This window comes from Nycticebus coucang, chromosome 2 (assembly GCF_027406575.1).
Source record: "Nycticebus coucang isolate mNycCou1 chromosome 2, mNycCou1.pri, whole genome shotgun sequence".
NCBI lineage: Eukaryota > Metazoa > Chordata > Mammalia > Primates > Lorisidae > Nycticebus > Nycticebus coucang.
Window position 1 is genome coordinate 95,203,437 of NC_069781.1, and position 19,463 is coordinate 95,222,899.

The 19,463-nt window shown below is 41.4% G+C and overlaps 1 protein-coding gene across 3 annotated transcripts in view; it reads right to left on the reverse strand.

The window, feature by feature from the left end:
* The window catches only part of FRMD3 (FERM domain containing 3), a 293,188-nt gene that overhangs the window by 55,796 nt on the left and 217,929 nt on the right, over nucleotides 1–19,463 (reverse strand). For all 3 annotated transcript variants that reach the window (XR_008376912.1, XM_053576329.1, XM_053576319.1), the window contains exons 9-10: nucleotides 17,648–17,711; nucleotides 16,712–16,800 (exon numbers count right to left, since the gene is read on the reverse strand). Coding sequence is in view for 2 of the 3 variants with exons in the window: in XM_053576329.1 (XP_053432304.1) it covers nucleotides 16,712–16,800; nucleotides 17,648–17,711 (153 nt within the window). In the remaining variant the exon portion in view is untranslated. The remainder of the gene's footprint in view (nucleotides 1–16,711; nucleotides 16,801–17,647; nucleotides 17,712–19,463) is intronic.

Consider the following 19,463-nt stretch of genomic DNA (forward strand, 5'->3'; position numbering starts at 1 on the left):
TGACATGATCATATATCTGGATAACACTAGGGATTCTACTACAAAACTTTTAGAAGTGATCAAGGAATACAGCAATGTCTCAGGCTACAAAATCAACACCCATAAATCTGTACCCTTTATATATACCAACAATAGCCAAGCGGAAAAAACAGTCAAGACTCTATTCCTTTCACAGTAGTGCCAAAGAAGATGAAATATTTGGGAGTTATCTAACAAAGAACGTGAAAGATCACTATAAAGAGAACTATGAAACTTTAAGAAAATAAATAGCTGAAGATGTTAACAAATGGAAAAACATACCATGCTCATGGCTGAGAAGAATCAACACTGTTAAAATGTCTATACTACCCAAAGCAATATATAATTTTAATGCAATTCCTATCGAAGCTCCATTGTCATATTTTAAAGATCTTAAAAAAATAATACTTCATTTTATATGGAATCAGAAAAAAAACTTTGAATAGCCAAAATATTACTCAGAAATAAAAACAAAGCAGGAGGAATCACGCTACCAGACCTGAGTCTGTACTATAAATCGATAGTGACCAAAACAGCATGGTACTGGCACAAAAACAGAGAAGTAGATGTCTGGAACAGAATAGAGAACCAAGAGATGAATCCAGCTACTTACCGTTATTCAATCTTTGACAAGCCAATTAAAAACATTCAGTGGGGGAAAGATCCCCTGTTTAACAAATGGTGCTGGGTGAACTGGCTGGTGATCTCTAAAAGACTGAAACTGGACCCACACCTTTCACCATTAACCAAGATAGACTCTCACTGGATCAAAGATTTAAACTTAAGACATGAAACTATAAAAATACTTGAAGAAAGTGCAGGGAAAACTCTTGAAGGAATTGGCTTGGGTGAATATATTATGAGGAGGACTCCCTAGGCAATTGAAGCAGTATCAAAAATACATTACTGGGACCTGATCAAACTACAAAGCTTCTGCACAGCCAAGAATATACTAAGTAAAGCAAGCAGACAGCCCTCAGAATGGGAGAAAATTTTTGCAGGTTATAGCTCCAATAAAGGTTTAATAACCAGAATCCACAGAGAACTCAAACGTATTAGCAAGAAAAGAACACGTGATCCTATCTCAGGGTGGGCAAGGGACTTGAAGAGAAACTTCTCTAAAGAAGACAGATGCACGATCTACTGACACATGAAAAAAAGCCCATCATCCTTAATCATCAGAGAAATGCAAATCAAAACTACTTTGAGATATCACCTAACCCCAGTAAGAGTAGCCCATATAACAAAATCCCAAAATCAGAGATGTTGGTGTGGATGTGGAGAAAAGGGCACACTTCTATACTGCTGGTGGGAATGCACACTAATACATTCCTTTTGGAAGGATGTTTGGAGAATACTTAGATATCTAAAAATAGACCTGCCATTCAATCCTATAATTTCTTTACTAGCTGTATACCCAGAAGACCAAAAATCACAATATAACAAAGACACCTGTACCAGAATGTTTATTGCAGCCCAATTCATGATTGCTAAGTCATGGAAGAAGCCCAAGTGCCCATCCACCCACGAACGGACTAGCAAACTGTGGTACACGTATACCACAGAATATTATGCAGCCTTAAAGAAAGATGGAGACTTTACTTCTTTCATGTTTACATGGAAGGAGCTGGAACATATTCTTAGCAAAGAATCTCAAGAAGGGAAGAAAAAGTATCCAATGTACTCAGCCCTACTATGAAGCTAATTTATAGCTTTCATATGAAGGCTATAACCCAACTATAGCTCAAGAATATGGGGAAAGGGCCAAGGGAGGGAAGGGAGGGGGAAGGTTAGTGTGGAGGGAGGGTAATGGGTGGGGCCACACCTACGGTGCATCTTAGAATGGGTACAGACGAAACCTACTAAATGCAGAATACAAATGGCTACATACAATAACTAAGAAAATGCCATGAAGTCTAATTGAACAGTTTGATGAGAATATTCAGATTGTATATGAAACTAGCACATTGTACCCCTTGATTGCACAAATGTACACACTATGATTTAACAATAAAAAAAAACCAGAGCTTCTCAGCCCTGATCAGCAGAGAGTCTCATTCAGCAGATCTGAACAGTGATTTGTATTTTAGTCAAGCACCTCCAAGTGATTCCAAGGCAGCCTACTTGCATTTGAGAACCCCTGAGTCCCCAAATTCTCTTTAGATGACCCAAGAAAGGACGTTTCACCTGAGAGAAAGTGGCCCAGACTCCTACCTGCCTCTGATTCTTTAACCTTGGTCATACCATGTAGCTTTTTTTTTTTTTTTTTTTGAGATAGAGTCTCACATTGTCACTTTGGGTAGAGTGCCCTGGCATCATAGCTCACAGCAACCTCAAACTCTTAGGCTCAAGTGATCTTCTTGCCTCAGCCTCCCAAGTGGATAGGACCACAGATACCCACAATGCCCAGCTATTTTGTTTTTATTTTTGTTTTTAGAGACAGGGTCTCACTTGCTAGGGCTGGTCTGGAACTCGTGAGCTCAATCTACCCGCCCTGGCCTCCCAGAGTGCTAGGATTACAGGTGTGAGCCACCATGCCCTGCCTTGTTTCTCCCCATACTGTTAAATGTTAAGGGTGTTGTAAGGCATACTTCATAGCACTCTGAGGAGGATTACACAAGATGAAATGATTCAGCAGTACCCAGCATAGTACCTGCCCATTACATAACAGTTCCCCTCCCTTCCTAATATGACTTCGAAACCTCTTTCTTGCCTTCTCACTATGGAGCTACCAAAGTCAATTCTCTAAATTATGAAGTTCTAGGAAACTATGTTAGACACTTTAAAAGCAAATAAAAGAGCTCTAACTCTAGCTGAAATGTTTCAGGTGTTCTATTTAGCAGACCCTTCTCTCAATAGCAAACCCAGGGGAAGAGTCTTCTTCCCATGGAAAGCAATGAATTCACAACCTAGTTAGAATAGCAATTCGCTCTCCTCCAGCCTTCTGCCTTCTTTCTTTCCTGCCCTCTCCCACTCCCATCTCCAACTTGGCATCAGGACCTCAGCACGAAGGCATGTCCCTGCTCAAACACTGGACCTCACAGAGAAATCCAGGCAGCCCTTTGCCCCAGTCTGCATTTTTCTCCTCGGGCACCTGCTCCACCAGGGACATAGTCATAGGTCAGGATAAGTTCTGGGGGAACACAGGATGGTGCTCCAGCAAGCCACCTCTGTAACCAACAACACAATTTCCCATTGAAATCATGGTTTAGAGCTCCCAGACTAATCACAACAATAACAACATTTGTTATTACTGAGCCCATATTACAGGCCATTTCCCATCCAAAGCACCTTAAATCAACTAATTCATTTTATCCTCAAGTTCTCTCCTAGGAGGAAGCAATCCACATTTTTACACCAGGAAACTGAGGCAGAGAGGGGACAGTCACTTAACCAAGTTCCCACGATACGAATTGGAGGAACAAGGCTACAAATCCAATTCAGTGAGCAACAGAATCACTTGGAAGTATTCTTAAAACACAAGCTTGAGAGAATTACTGGAATAAAGAGATGTCTTCAACCCTCAGCTACATGTTAGCACCACCTGGGAAAATTTTAGCACAACTAATACCTAGATACCTCACTCCAGACTCGAATTTCTTTATTTTAATTTTCTTTTTTTTTTTTTTTGTAGAGACAGGGTCTCACTTTATGGCCCTTGGTAGAGTGCTGCGGCCTCACACAGCTCACAGCAACCTCCAACTCCTGGGCTTAAGCGATTCTCTTGCCTCAGCCTCCCGAGTAGCTGGGACTACAGGCGCCCACCACAATGCCCAGCTATTTTTTGGTTGCAGTTTGGCCGGGGCCGGGTTTGAACCCGTCACCCTCAGTATATGGGGCCGGCGCCTTACCGACTGAGCCACAGGCGCCGCCCTCTTTATTTTAACTTTCAATTGATGCTCTGTTTTAAAAAAAAATGTATTTCAGATTATACACTTCTAAGTAATTAACTTAATATGAGGGCACATATTAGGTTACATTGTTTATGGGTGTTAGATAAAGTCTTTGTTATAGTTGAGCCCTTCACCTAGAGGGATGTGCTGTATATAATTACCTTGTACACATTAAGTGAGAGCTTACCAATCCCCCCCACTTTTCCCTCCTTCTCCTTCCCCCCATTTGTATTTAATTGTGTTTTCCTCTCATGTGGGAGGGTAGTTGTTTGTTTATTGGTTTCATATTAGTATTGTGTACAATGGATACTTGCTTTTCTATTCCTGTGGTACTTTACTAAGAAGAATGTTTTCCAACTCCATCCAGGTAAATACAAAAGATGTAAAGTCTCCATCTTTCATATGGCTGAATAGTATTCAATGGAATACTTATACCACAGTTCATTAATTGGCTCATGAGTTGATGGGCACTTGGGTTGAATCCATATCTCAGCAATTGTGAACTGGCTGCGATGAACATGCTAGTGCAACTGTCCTTAGGGTAAAATAATGTGCTTTGTTCTGGGTAATGGGATTGCAGGATCAAGTGGAAAGTCTACTTTTAGCTCTTTGAGGAGTCTTCATACTTCTTTCCATAGAGACTGTATTAATAATTCCATCAGTAGTGTAAAAGTGTTCCCGTCTCTCCACATCCATGCTAGGATCTGCAGGTTTGGGACTTTGGGATGGGGTCAGGTGATATCTCAGGATGGTTTTGATTTGCATTTCTCACATGATTAGGGATGACGAGCATTAGCCATTCGTCTCTTCTTCAGAGAAAGTTCTGTTCATATCTCTTGCCCACTTAAAAATGGGATTGTTGGAGGCAGAGCAAGATGGCAGCCGAGTAACAGCTTTCTTGCATCTGGGCACCATGAGTCTGGGGACATAGAACTCCAGGCATCTCTGGCTGGTGGGATCTGCCTATCATCACCCCTGCGCGGATACAGGGAGTCAGCGAGAGACTTCTGGACCCCAAGAGGAGGACTAAAACAGTGGAAAACCGGCAAGTGGTCGCGTGTGTTCAATCGGTCTAAACCCACCCGCAACTGTAAGTTCAGTAGCAGCGAGACTGCAAACCAGAAAGGCCTTACCTGTGAACTGTTTTGGTGTCCTTGGACTTGGCACTCAGTTGAACTGCCTTGGGGAGAGCCTGAGCGGGAGTGCGGAGAAATTTGGCCGTTGTCTAGGGCCCCAGTCTGAGCCGCTGAGCCAGACGGAGCTAATGGTGTTTGGCGTGGGTCACCTGGAGCCATTGTGAGCCATCTGCCCCGGCAAGCTCCGCCCTCAGGGTCGCAGAGCTACAATTGGGTGGGAGCTGGTAACCCAGCGACCAAGTAGCCTAAGGGCGGTGTCTGAGCCGCCTTGCAGCCCTAACCATCAGGAGCAGAGTGAGACCAGTTTTGGCACACTGGGTAAGTGGATAGCACTTCAGCAGTGATTCCAGCGACAAGCACTTCCCTGGGAAAGCTTCTGCTCAGCAAGTGAACAAGTTCAAAGTGCCTTTTAAGTGGGCTGAAGAGAGATTTAGGGTGTCTACCTGCTGGAGTTTGAGAAATCAGCACCCTCCAGTCGTATCAGAACTGTGATTAACATCTCATACCCCAGAAGACCATGTGTTGCCCAGACAATATTCAATAACATATACATACTGCTTTGTTTTTGGTTGTGTTTTTTTTTTTTTGGTTGTTATTTTTGTTTGTTTATTTTGATGTTGTTGATGTTGTTGTGTTTTATAAGTTCAACGTTTTCCATACAGATCCTTTTTCTTTCTCAATTTCTCTAGTTTAATTATAATTTCCCATTGCTGTCTTTTTCAGTAATTAGAACTTCATTTCTGCTAGTGTTTCTACTGCTATTATTCGGTTTTTCACCCAATTTTATCCCGTAAAGTTTTCTATTTGCTTGTTTTGGTTTGATTTATAGCATTTTTGTCTTTACTCTCTACTGGGTGAAGGTGTGGTACTGTGTCTGATCAGGTTAGCAAAGAGCTGCTGACCTCAAGGGAACCACCCAACAGGGCACCCCCCGAAGGTGGTTTTTTTTAATGTTGTGTCAAAGTACCCTACTGTACACCTATATTGTTCGGTCTCCCTCTTTCTGTTCCTCTCTTCTTTTTGTCAATATTCCTTTTACCCACTCCCTCTCCTTTCTCTATTTTTCTTTTTTTTCTTATCACTTGGTCTTCCTTTCTTTCATCCCTTTCTTGCTCTTCAACCTTCTCACCCCTCTGGTCCTGCAACCCTTAGTCCACAGGCACGAGAACTTAAAGAGCAAGAGGAAGTGAAAGGAAAATTAGGGCAAGGAAACGGATAAAAGAAACCACTCATGAGGAAGAATCAACAGAAAACTCCTGGCAACATGAAGAACCAGTCCAGAACAACCCCGCCAAGGGACCATGAGGTAGCTACTGCAGATGATTCCACCTATGAAGAAATGTTAGGAATGACAGAAAGGGAATTTAGAATACACATGTTGAAAACAATGAAAGAAATGATGGAAACAATGAAGGAAACTGCTAATAAAGTGGAAAATAACCAAAAGGAAATACAAAAACAGAATCAAATCAGAGATGAACGATATGAAGAATATAAAAAGGATATAGCAGAGCTGAAGGAACTGAAACAGTCAATTAGGGAACTTAAAGATGCAATGGAAAGTATCAGCAACAGGTTACACCATGCAGAAGAAAGAATTTCAGAGGTAGAAGACAAAGTTCTTGAGATAACTCAGATAGTAAAAGAGGAAGAAAAGAAGAGAGAGAAAGCAGAATGTTCACTGTCAGAATTATGGGACTTTATGAAGCGTTCCAATATACGACTTATAGGAATTCCAGAAGGGGAAGAAGAATGCCCCAGAGGAATGGAAAACATACTACAGAATATTATAAAAGAAAATTTCCAAAATATCACCAAAGATTCTGACACACTGCTTTCAGAGGGATATCGGACCCCAGGTCGTCTCAACTCTAACCAAGCCTCTCCAAGACACATTGTGATGAACCTGTCCAAAGTCAAGACAAAAGAAAAGATTCTGCAAGCTGCCAGGAGTAAGCGCCAGTTGACCTACAGGGGCAAATCCATCAGATTGACCACAGACTTCTCTAATGAAACTTTCCAAGCAAGAAGACAATGGTCATCTACCTTTAATCTACTTAAACAGAACAATTTCCAGCCCAGAATTCTGTACCCTGCTAAGCTAAGCTTCAAAATTGACGGAGAAATCAAATCATTTACGGATATACAAACATTGAGGAAATTCGCCACAACCAGACCAGCTCTACAGGAAATACTTCAACCTGTTCTGCACACAGACCACCACAATGGATCAGTAGCAAAGTAAGAACTCAGAAATTAAAGGACAGAACCTAACCTCCACACTGATGCAAAAGATAAAACTAAGCAATGGACTCTCACAAAATAAGATGAATAGAATACTACCACACTTATCAATTATCTCAATAAATGTTAATGGCTTGCATTCCCCACTGAAGAGACGTAGATTGGCTGACTGGATTAAAAAACACAACTCATCTATTTGCTGTCTACAACAAACACACCTGGCTTCAAAAGACAAATTAAAGCTCTGAGTCAAGGGTTGGAAGACAATTTTTCAGGCAAATGGAATTAAGAAGAAAAGAGGAGTTGCAATCTTATTTTCAGATACATGTGGATTTAAAGCAACTAAAGTCAAAACAGACAAAGATGGTCACTTTATATTGGTCAAGGGAAAAATACAACAAGAAGACATTTCAATTCTAAATATCTATGCACCCAATTTAAATGCTCCCAGATTCTTGAAACAGACCTTACTCAGTCTGAGCAATATGATACTGATAATACCATCATAACAGGGGACTTTAACACTCCTCTTACAGAGCAGGACAGACCCTCTAAACAGAAATTAAACAAAGATATAAGAGATTTAAATGAGACCCTAGAACAACTGTGCTTGACAGACGCATATAGAACACTCCACCCCAAAGATAAAGAATATACATTCTTCTCATCACCCCATGGAACAGTCTCCAAAATTAATCATATCCTGGGACACAAAACAAATATCAACAGAATCAAAAGAATTGAAATTTTACCTTGTATCTTCTCAGACCATAAGGCACTAAAGGTGGAACTCAACTCTAACAAAAATGCTCAACCTCACCCAAAGACATGGAAATTAAACAATCTTCTGTTGAATAACAGGTGAGTGTAGGAAGAAATAAAACAGGAAATCATTAACTTCCTTGAGCATAACAATAATGAAGACACAAGCTACCAAAACCTGTGGGATACTGCAAAAGCAGTTTTGAGAGGAAAATTCATCGCTTTAGATGCCTACATTCGAAAAACAGAAAGAGAGCGCATCAACAATCTCACAAGCGATCTTACGGAACTGGAAAAAGAAGAACAATCTAAGCCTAAACTCAGTAGAAGAAAAGAAATATCCAAAATCAAATCAGAGATCAATGAAATTGAAAACAAAAGAATCATTCAGAAAATTAATGAAACAAGGAGTTGGTTTTTTGAAAAAATAAATAAAATAGATAAACCATTGGCCAGACTAAAGAGGAATAGAAAAGTAAAATCTCTAGTAACCTCAATCAGAAATGACAAAGGGGAAATAACAACTGATCCCACAGAGATACAAGAGATCATCTCTGAATACTATCAGAAACTCTATGCCCAGAAATTTGACAATGTGAAGGAAATGGATCAATATTTGGAATCACACCCTCTCCCTAGACTTAGCCAGGAAGAAATAGAGCTTCTGAACAGACCAATTTCAAGCACCGAGATCAAAGAAACAATAAAAAATCTTCCAACCAAAAAATGCCCTGGTCCAGATGGCTTCACTCCAGAATTCTATCAAACCTTCAAGGAAGAGCTTATTCCTGTACTGCAGAAATTATTCCAAAAAATTGAGGAAGAAGGAATCTTCCCCAACACATTCTATGAAGCAAACATCACCCTGATACCAAAACCAGGAAAAGACCCAAGCAAAAAGGAGAATTTCAGACCAATCTCACTCATGAATATAGATGCAAAAATTCTCAACAAAATCCTGGCCAATAGATTACAGCTTATCATCAAAAAAGTCATTCATCATGATCAAGTGGGCTTCATCCCAGGGATGCAAGGCTGGTTTAACATACGCAAGTCCATAAACATTATCCACCATATTAACGGAGGCAAAAATAAAGATCACATGATCCTCTCAATAGATGCAGAAAAAGCATTTGATAAAATCCTGAATCCTTTTCTAATTAGAACACTGAAAAGTATAGGCATAGGTGGCACATTTCTAAAACTGACTGAAGCTATCTATGACAAACCCACAGCCAATATTTTACTGAATGGAGTAAAACTCAAAGCTTTTCCTCTTAGAACTGGAACCAGACAAGGTTGTCCTCTGTCACCTTTACTATTCAACGTAGTGCTGGAAGTTCTAGCCAATACAATTAGGCAAGACAAGGAAATAAAGGGCATCCAAATGGGAGCAGAGGAGGTCAAACTCTCCCTCTTTGCTGACGACATGATCTTATACTTAGAGAACCCCAAAGACTCACCCACAAGACTCCTAGATGTCATCAAAAAATACAGTAATGTTTCAGGATATAAAATCAATGTCCACAAGTCAGTAGCCTTTGTATACACCAATAACAGTCAAGATGAGAAGCTAATGAAGGACACAACTCCCTTCACCATAGTCTCAAAGAAAATGAAATACCTAGGAATATACCTAACGAAGGAGGTGAAGGACCTCTATAAAGAAAACTATGAAATCCTCAGAAAGGAAATAGCAGAGGATATTAACAAATGGAAGAACATACCATGCTCATGGCTTGGAAGATCAACATTGTTAAAATGTCTATACTTCCCAAAGCAATCTACCTATTCAATGCCATTCCTATCAAAATACCAGCATCGTACTTTCAAGATTTGGAAAAAATGATTCTGCATTTTGTATGGAACCAGAAAAAACCCCGTATAGCTAAGGCAGTTCTTAGTAACAAAAATAAAGCTGGGGGCATCAGCATACCAGATTTTAGTCTGTACTACAAAGCCATAGTGCTCAAGACAGCATGGTACTGGCACAAAAACAGAGACATAGACACTTGGAATCGAATTGAAAACCAAGAAATGAAACTAACATCTTACAACCACCTAATCTTCGATAAACCAAACAAGAACATACCTTGGTGGAAAGACTCCCTATTCAATAAATGGTGTTGGGAGAACTGGATGTCTACATGTAAAAGACTGAAACTGTACCCACACCTTTCCCCACTGACAAAAATTGATTCAAGATGGATAAAGGACTTACATTTATGGCATGAAACAATAAAAATCCTCCAAGAAAGCATAGGAAATACACTGGAAGATATTGGCCTGGGGAAAGACTTCATGAAGAAGACTGCCATGGCAATTGCAACAACAACAAAAATAAACAAATGGGACTTCATTAAACTGAAAAGCTTCTGTACAGCTAAGGAGACAATAACCAAAGCAAAGAGACAACCTATACAATGGGAAAGGATATTTGCATATTTTCAATCAGACAAAAGCTTGATAACTAGGATTTATAGAGAACTCAAATTAATCCACATGAAAAAAGCCAACAATCCCATATATCAATGGGCAAGAGACATGAATAGAACTTTCTCTAAAGATGACAGACGAATGGCTAACAAACACATGAAAAAATGTTCATCATCTCTATATATTAGAGAAATGCAAATCAAAACAACCCTGAGATATCATCTAACCCCAGTGAGAATGGCCCACATCTCAAAATCTCAAAACTGCAGATGCTGGCGTGGATGTGGAGAGAAGGGAACACTTTGACACTGCTGGTGGGACTGCAAACTAGTACAACCTTTCTGGAAGGAAGTATGGAGAAACCTCAAAGCACTCAAGCTAGACCTCCCATTCGATCCTGCAATCCCATTACTGGGCATCTACCCAGAAGGAAAGAAATCCTTTTATCATAAGGACACTTGTACTAGACTGTTTATTGCAGCTCAACTTACAATCGCCAAAATGTGGAAACAGCCTAAATGCCCACCAACCCAGGAATGGATTAACAAGCTGTGGTATATGTATACCATGGAATACTATTCAGCCATTAAAAAAAATGGAGACTTTACGTCCTTCGTATTAACTTGGATGGAAGTGGAAGACATTATTCTTAGTAAAGCATCACAAGAATGGAGAAGCATGAATCCTATGTACTCAATTTTGATATGAGGACAATTAATGACAATTAAGGTTATGGGGGGGAAAGCAGAAAGAGGGACGGAGGGAGGGGGGTGGGGCCTTGGTGTGTGTCACACTTTATGGGGGCAAGACATGATTGCAAGAGGGACTTTACCTAACAATTGCAATCAGTGTAACCTGGCTTATTGTACCCTCAATGAATCCCCAACAATAAAAAAAAAAAAAAAAAAAAATGGGATTGTTTGCTCTTATCGATTGGTTTGAGATGTCTGTAGATTCTAGTTATCAGCCCTTTGTCATATTCATACTATGCAAATACTTTCTCTCATTCTGAAGGTTGTCTGTACACTTTACATACAGTTGTTTTACCTTTAGCTTTTTAGTTTGATGATGTCCCATTTGTTTATTTTTATTGTTGTTGCAATTGCCAACGGGGTCTTCCTCATAAAATCTCTTCCCAAGCCAATTTTTCAAGAGTTTTGCCCACACTTTCTTCTAGAAGTTTTATCATTCGTATCTTCAATTTAATCTTTTATCCAGCCAAAGTCAATTTTTGTAAGTGGTGAGAGTTGTGGGTCCAGTTTCAGTCTTCTACAAATAGCTAACCAGTTCTCCAGCATTCTTTATTAAGTAGTGATTCTCTTCTCCATGTCTGATTTGATTTGGTTTATCAGAGATCAGCTGGTGATATGTGGCTGAGTTCATCTCTAGGTTCTCTATTCGATTCCAGAGATCTACATCTCTATCTTGTTGACCGTGTAGTTTTGATCACTGTAAACTTGTAACATAACCTAATGTCTGGCAACATGATGCCTCCAGATTTTCTTTTATTTGTCAGAATTACATTGGCTATTCAGGGTTTTTTCTGGTGCCACATGAAATGAAGTACTATGTTTTCAAGTTCTTCAAAGTATAACATTGGTACTTTGATGGGGACTGCATTAAATCTTCAGATAGTTTGGGGTGGTATGGACATTTTAATAATGTCTATTTTTTTCATAATTCTCTCTTTAAAGATTCTTCACATACTTTGTCAAGTATATTCTCAGGTGTTTCATTTTTTTGAAGCTACCATGAAGGGTATTGTACCTTTGATTTGATTTCCAGCTTGATTGTTACAGAATCTATGAATGCTACTGATTTGTGGACATTGATTTGTAAGCTGAGATGTTACTGCATTCCTTGATTACTTCCAGGAACCTTGTGGTTAAGTCCCTGGTATTTTCTAAGTAGAAGATCATATCATCTGCAAAGAGTGAGAGTTTGACCTCCTCTGTCCCCATTTGAATACCCTTGATAACCTTCTCTTGCCCAATTACATTAGCTAGAGCTTCCAGCCCTATGGCGAAAAGCAGTGGCAATAGTGGACATCCTTGTCACAACCGATACCAAGACCAGGAGAGGACCCACCAAGAAAAGAAAACTACAGACCAATGTCAATAATGGATATTGACTCAAAAATATTTGATAAAATTGTAACAAACTGAATACAGCTACATATCAAAAAAAATTATACATCATGATCAGGTGGGCTTTATCCCAGGGATACAAGGTCGGTCCAACATAAATCCATAAATGCAATTCGCCACATAAATAGAAGCAAAAACAGAGACCATATGATCCTCCTAATAGATGCACAAAAAGCATTTGACAAAATTCAGCATCTTTTTCTGACAAGAACACTTAAGAAAATAGGAATAGATGGGGCATTTTTTTTTCTTTGAGATAGAGTCTCAAGCTGTCACCCTGGGTAGAGTGCCTTGGTGTCACAGCTCACAGCAACCTCAAACTCCTGGACCCAAACAATTCTCTTGCCTCAGCCTCCCAGGTAGCTGGGACTACAGGTGCCCACCACAACACCCAGCTATTTTTTGGCCTGGGCTGGATTTGAACCTGCCAGCTACTGGCAGGCACCCTAGCCGCCTGAGCTACAGGTGCAAAGCCAGATGGGACATTTCTTAAACTGATGGAAGCCATCTACAACAAACCCACAGCCAATATCATTCTAAATGGAATGAAACTGATACATTTCCACTTCGAACCAGATTTCTTAAAATAACAGGTTTATTGAGATATAATGAACATGCCATAAAGTTCACCTTTTTAGATTGTGAATTAAACTAAAACCCACCAAAATGTACAAAGTTTTCAAAAATGATCAAAAAAGCTAATCACCCCATCTAATATTGAAATATTTCATTCTGTCATTTTAAAAAAAATCTGTATCCACTGGCAATCACTCCACATGTCCCCTCCTCACTTCACCCACAGCTCTAAGCAACAGTTGCCTATCTGGGACATTTCATATCAATGGGATCTTACAACACGTGGTGTTTTGTAAATGGTGTCTTTCCCTCAGCGTACTGTTTCCAAGGTCTGTCCATGTTGTAGTAGGTGTCCGTACTTCAGTCCTTTTCATGGCTAAGTTATATTTCACTATCTACCATAGTGCATACATCCATTCATCAGCTGATGGACCCTTGGGTTGTTTCTACTTTTTGGCTGTTATGAATAATGCTACTATGAACACTTGTGCACAAGTTTTGGTGAAATTCCAGATTATGATTGAATTGGGGCTGGGCAAGCATGCAAGGACCATGGCTCTGGTATTTTTTCAAAGCTCCCCTGGGTGATGCAAATGTGAATCCAGACTGAAAACCACTGGCGTAGAACCTCCTTACTCAAAGTGTGGTCTGTGGACCTACCGCACAGCATGGCCTGGAAGCTTATTAGACATATGGAAACTCAAGCCCTCCCCAGAGGGGAGGTAATTCATGTGCTCATTAAAGGGCGAGAGGCACTGGTTTAGGGAGCTAGCTTGTGTTCTTTTTTATAATATTATTGTTCCTCTTGCACACCAAATTCCAAATGAGGAACTGATTGACCTTTATCCTCTATACACAATTCCATACCAAATTGGAGATAGTATGTGTCACTTGAGGCTCTACCATGTCCCCAGTGCCCAGCACAATGTCCAGCATAAAACAGGTATGAAATAAAGATTCAGAGAATGAAAACGCCAGTGATCCACTGAACCCTTCAATGCACCCAGTGTGCTTTCAGGGAACCAGCGCCTACAGGCATGAGCTCTCGTGCTGTGGGTTGGCAGCACCTTGACAGACAACATGTGGTATAAGGAAGCTTTTAAATGGTGACTAAGTCTGTGTGGGGATCCCCTGAGGTCCAGAGTAGGCAGGAAAATCAGAGTTTCTGCTTCTGGGCTCAGTTCCCAGGCAGCAGATGTCAGAGCCAGGGCTTTCAAAAAAGATCGGTGGCCCTGGGCCAGGTGACAACCAGCAGCACATTCTTGCCTTAAAAGCTCACTAGGGAATTCACAGGCAACAGCCACAGGGCCTTCCTGCTCCCATGCAGGTGAAGTAAAAACGGAAGAAACAAAGCCGAGAAAAAAGATCAGAGCCTCACTCTTCTAGCTATAACCACTCAAACACAGTGCCAGGGAACTAGAGTGAAACGCAGGTCCAGGACCCCTGCTTGGGAAAGGGGAGGAGCCATGCAGGAAGCAGGTGCTCCCACCCCTGAGGTTATCAGAATCAGAGACTTCAACATTAAAGGGACTGGGCCTGCATCCCACTAGCACTCAAAAAACTCCCACCATTAGCAAGAGGGGTCAGTAACTGAAGTCACAGCAGTGGCTGCCACTTATAGATGGGTTAATGTGCCTGGCAAAACTGAACACTGCAAGGCAGGTATTACCAATTGCATTTCATGGATGAAAAATAAAGATGAGTTTCAAAGAGTTTAAAAGCTTTGTTCAAGGCCACACTGCTAGTAAGCTACAGAGTTGAATCCCAACCTGCGCCCCTTTATATCCAAGCCCACATTCCTCATGCTATGCCACAATGATGCAAGCCAGTGCCCAGGTCAGTTCCAGTCTCCTCATTCTACAGGTGAGAAGAATGAGGCCAGACAGTGCTCCAGGGACCTGTCCACAGCTACACAGCTGGGCCACAGCAAGTGGCATCTCCCCTTTTTCCTAAGGAACAGGATGGTTTTAGGATAAAGGAGAAAGTTTCCAGCAAGTCTCAGATCAGCACAAATATTAGAGGTTAGAAGTCCCAGTGGGTGAGGCAGGGTGGCTGGCCTGACTACAGTAGGGGTGCTGATACAAGGGCTCTGTCAAATGCATGCAGTCTGTGCTCAGAGCTCAACCCTCCCCCGGGTCTTCTCTGGCATCCACAAATGCCTGAAGGGACTTCTCTGGCATGCTTAGGTGACCTAGGCAATAACAGAATTATCAGACTGCCCTCCTTGCTAGCTCCCAGCTAATCTACATTACCCCAAAAGGGGCAAAACAGATTTTCCAGACTGCGGTTTTTTTTCTCTCCCTCCACCTCTTTTCAAATCTGTTTTTGAGTTTATTTGGCTCCATCTACCAACTGACTGCCTTGCATGTGATGAAACAGCAAATGTGAAAGATAATGAATTAATGTCTGTAAGTTATTCCTTGATAGGGACCCTGTGATTTCACTACAGGATTTTCAAGGCTGAGCCAAAATCCTTCCAAAGAGGACTCATGGAGGTGGCTCTGGGGAGGCCTGTGTGTCGGGTACTTCTTCATTGCTCCCTCTGCAGGCTGCCTGTGGGCCTTCAAAGCAATCACCATCAGCACCTCTGCTGCCTTTTCATGCTGGTTGAGCTCCAGCATTTTGCCCCAAGACCTCCTGGCCCTCATCGCCTCTTTTTCTGCCTCATCTACCTTCATGTTCCCCAAGCTATGCCCTCCACTTTGTTACCTTGGTCCCTTGCTCAGGCCAGGATGTCCTTCTATCCCCAGAAGGATCTCCCCCTCCTAACTCCCCTGTGTATGATCCTAGACTCTGACAGCCTTCCACCCATAAACCCTGGCTGTCCTTTCTCTGCACTGAGGCCTTCCTTCTAGGAACACATGAGAGTCTCTGCCAAAGGTCTCTTTTTTTAGTTGTGAGAGCACATTGGACTCACTCTCAGAACAAACCAGAAGTACTAGAGAGTATTAACTCTGCCTTTCAAAGCAGCCCTCAATCAAAATGAACAGAGAATTGGTAGATAAACAGCATCCCTACTTTGCCCACCAGCGGGAGAACTCTAAGGCACATTATAGTCTCTCAGAGCTCCCAAGCAGAGCTGAGCTCAGCTGCCCACAGCAGTTAACTGCTTAGTAATGCAACCTACATTGCTGGCTTCCCATCTCTCTCACTCATCCTCTTGCTTGTATATCCATTGACCACATCTCAGATAAGCTTCTTGCCCTAAACTCTATCTCAAGGTCTGCTTCTGGGGGCTACCTAAACAAAAATTGATTTTGTGACATATTTCATAGAAACATCAATTTCACACACACTAGCCCACAGCAATTCTCTGGGAAACACCCCAAATAAAGCTCAGTGAGGACTTGGTCAGGCTGGGAGTCACCACATTTATAATTCACTTGAATATAATAAAAAAGAACTCTATTACAAGAAATGACTATGCAGCCCTTGTAATACATAAGGAGTTGCCTGGGTGATTTTACAGCCTGTGATAAATTGAAGAAAAGCTACTTACTTATAAAAGGCCTGGTTCTCCACCCCACATTTCCAGAGGTGTTTGCAAGCAGCTGGTGTTGAAGTATGGAATGCCAACATAGCTTTTTTCTAATAAAAAAATAACAAGACAAAAAAAGGCAGGTTAAATACAGTTAATGATTTTTCCACAGGTATTTACCATTTGTATCCCGCTTCCAGCCACACAGATTTGAAGTTATCCCTTTACTATGTTCCTTAAAGCGATGGTGAAATGGTACTCCCCACTTCTCTCAGCCTCTGCAGACATCACCCATCTATCTAGGCCCTGTTTCTGATAAAAAGAAAAGCAGCCTCACAATCCTCAACACTCCAGGCATCACCTATCTCTCTGTCAGACTTGAATTACTTTAAAAACTTATTTGCCATCCTTGAATAACTAACCAGTACTTGAGCTAAAACTAGGATCAAGAAAATGTGCAGACTTGCAGAACTAGCTCGGAGGCTTTGCATTCGGTAATGGCCTCCCCTCCACCCCCCAGGGAACCCACAACCCTGGTGAACCCACAACCTTTACCTGGTAGTGCTTTTACTTTAAGACTATCAGGACTTCTAGACTGTTTATAAATACTCCATCCAGCACTGGTTGATATTTAACTTTGCAAGTATTCTTCATTCATTTCATGAATTTTGGCAAATAAGAAAAAAGGTAGGCAGAGGTTTCATCTTTTCTTTCTCAAGTCTATCCCAGTCTATTTTTCACACAGGGGTGTACAATCAGCATTGCTCACTGACTTTATTCTTAAATGTACAAAACCAGTGTTTGTCTACCTCTAAAATGTTTTCAGCATATAGCTTCTACTACCATCACAGATTTCAAAGTGACAGTATTGGGGGGCTATAACACTAAAGGCATGCCTGATCTTGAATCTCTCTCACGCACACACAACAACAGGTAGTTAGAAAAGCAGTATCTGACCTCCTTTTGGGTGCCAATCACATAAAATGTCTTCCCTTCAAACTTCAATTTGCAGACATCTGGCCTAAGAAAAGAAAATCTCTGGGTGAGAAGAAAAAAAAAATGGCAGCTAACCAAGGTACCCGTATTTCCCATAGGAATCCACCAGCTCACAAAATGCCAAGCAGACTGCAAGGAAACAAGATTATCTTACCATCGGTACAGGTCTAATGAACAGCAGAAAGCCCCAAGTGAATTATACAGCAATTTTCTTCCCAAGAGAGGATCCACAGACAATTCAGAATTATTTATGCCATTGTTTTACAGTGAGGCTGCATCTTTCTTCCAAACAGCTCTAGCATGTTTGTGGATATTAGTGACCAAGAGGAACTGCAAGCCCCCTTAGCAAAGTAGAAGAACGTGCTTATTTCAGATTCTGCAAATGACATGACATGGAGTCACAGGGACTGACTTTCTCATCCTTCCACGTCCATCTCCAAGAAGCATATCCACCACCCTGAAAATTTCTCCTCCCTGTTCTCCGTGTTAACAGAAGATTTGTGTTTATATACTGAGAATTTCAAAATTATGAGAATAACTTGAAGAATGACAAATTGAGGTCAAAATAGTGACTTTAGATTTCATCTTAAGGACCTGCCTGATGGAAATCTGCCTGCCATGGAGACACAGGTCACTTCCTTGAGAAGATACGTGGAAAGAGAGGAGAAAATTCTATTTTTGTTCCTTTGATCTAACTCCCAGCATAGTGAGACATGACCCTAAGCCACGTTAATCTCTTTTAACCTTGGTAGGTAATTTGGGAGAGTGACAAAGTTCTCTGGATTAAAAAAAAAAATCTAGGATAAAATTTGTTTTAGTAACATGCACATAGCTGTTACAAACACACACGCTTGAGCAGAAGCCGAGGAGGGTGGAGTCTGCGTCAGCACTGCACCAGAAACACCAACAAGATACAGACAAGAGGAAGATGCCAGAGAACGTGGCCCGGAGATTAGCCACCTCCACTCCTCGGTGTACCCAGGAGAAAAGGAGACCCACTGGGGAGGGATACCTGCCATTAACCTGCCCTGACCCACAACAGGTTCTAACCCAGCTATTCCCGGGCTCAGTCAATTCAGAGACCTGAGGATCTAACATCCTTCAGTGCCTCCCTGCCTTTTGCAGTCCTAGTGCAAGGTGGGGAAGCTCCCAAATTACACAGGCCCCCCACCCCCCCAAATCAGTAAGAATCCCTTAGGGAAACTGTTCCGGAATGGACTGAAGATGACTGACATTAGTGCTTCTTTGCAAGGTACTGAAAATTTAGAGAAGAACACTGGATGACACCAACATGCTATGTGTAAATTACACTTTCTGGTTCACAAAGCACACCAGATTTAAAAAGCATTCTCGCACACACTGTTCCATTTGTTTCCTTCCTGTCCCTTCCCCTTCCCCACCCCCCAGGCCCCCAGATATACCAATCCTCATTTTATGCATCTCTACACTGAGACTCAGAGAAGTTAAGTGGTGTATTAAAGGTACATAAGAGTGTGGAGAATGCTAATTGCGGAAGAAGAGAACAAATGGGCATACAGGGAGTCGAAAGTATGAGTTAATTTGGCTGGATGCAATGGCTCAAGTCTGTAATGCTAGCACTCTGAGAGGCTGACATGGAAGGATGACTTGAGGCCATAAGTTCAAGACCAGCCTGAGCATGAATGAAACCCAGGTCTACAAAAAATAAGAAAATTGTCCAGGTGTTATGATGCACACCTGTCGGCCCAGCTACTCAGGTTGGTGGCAGTAGGATCCCTTGAGCCTAGGACTTCGAGGT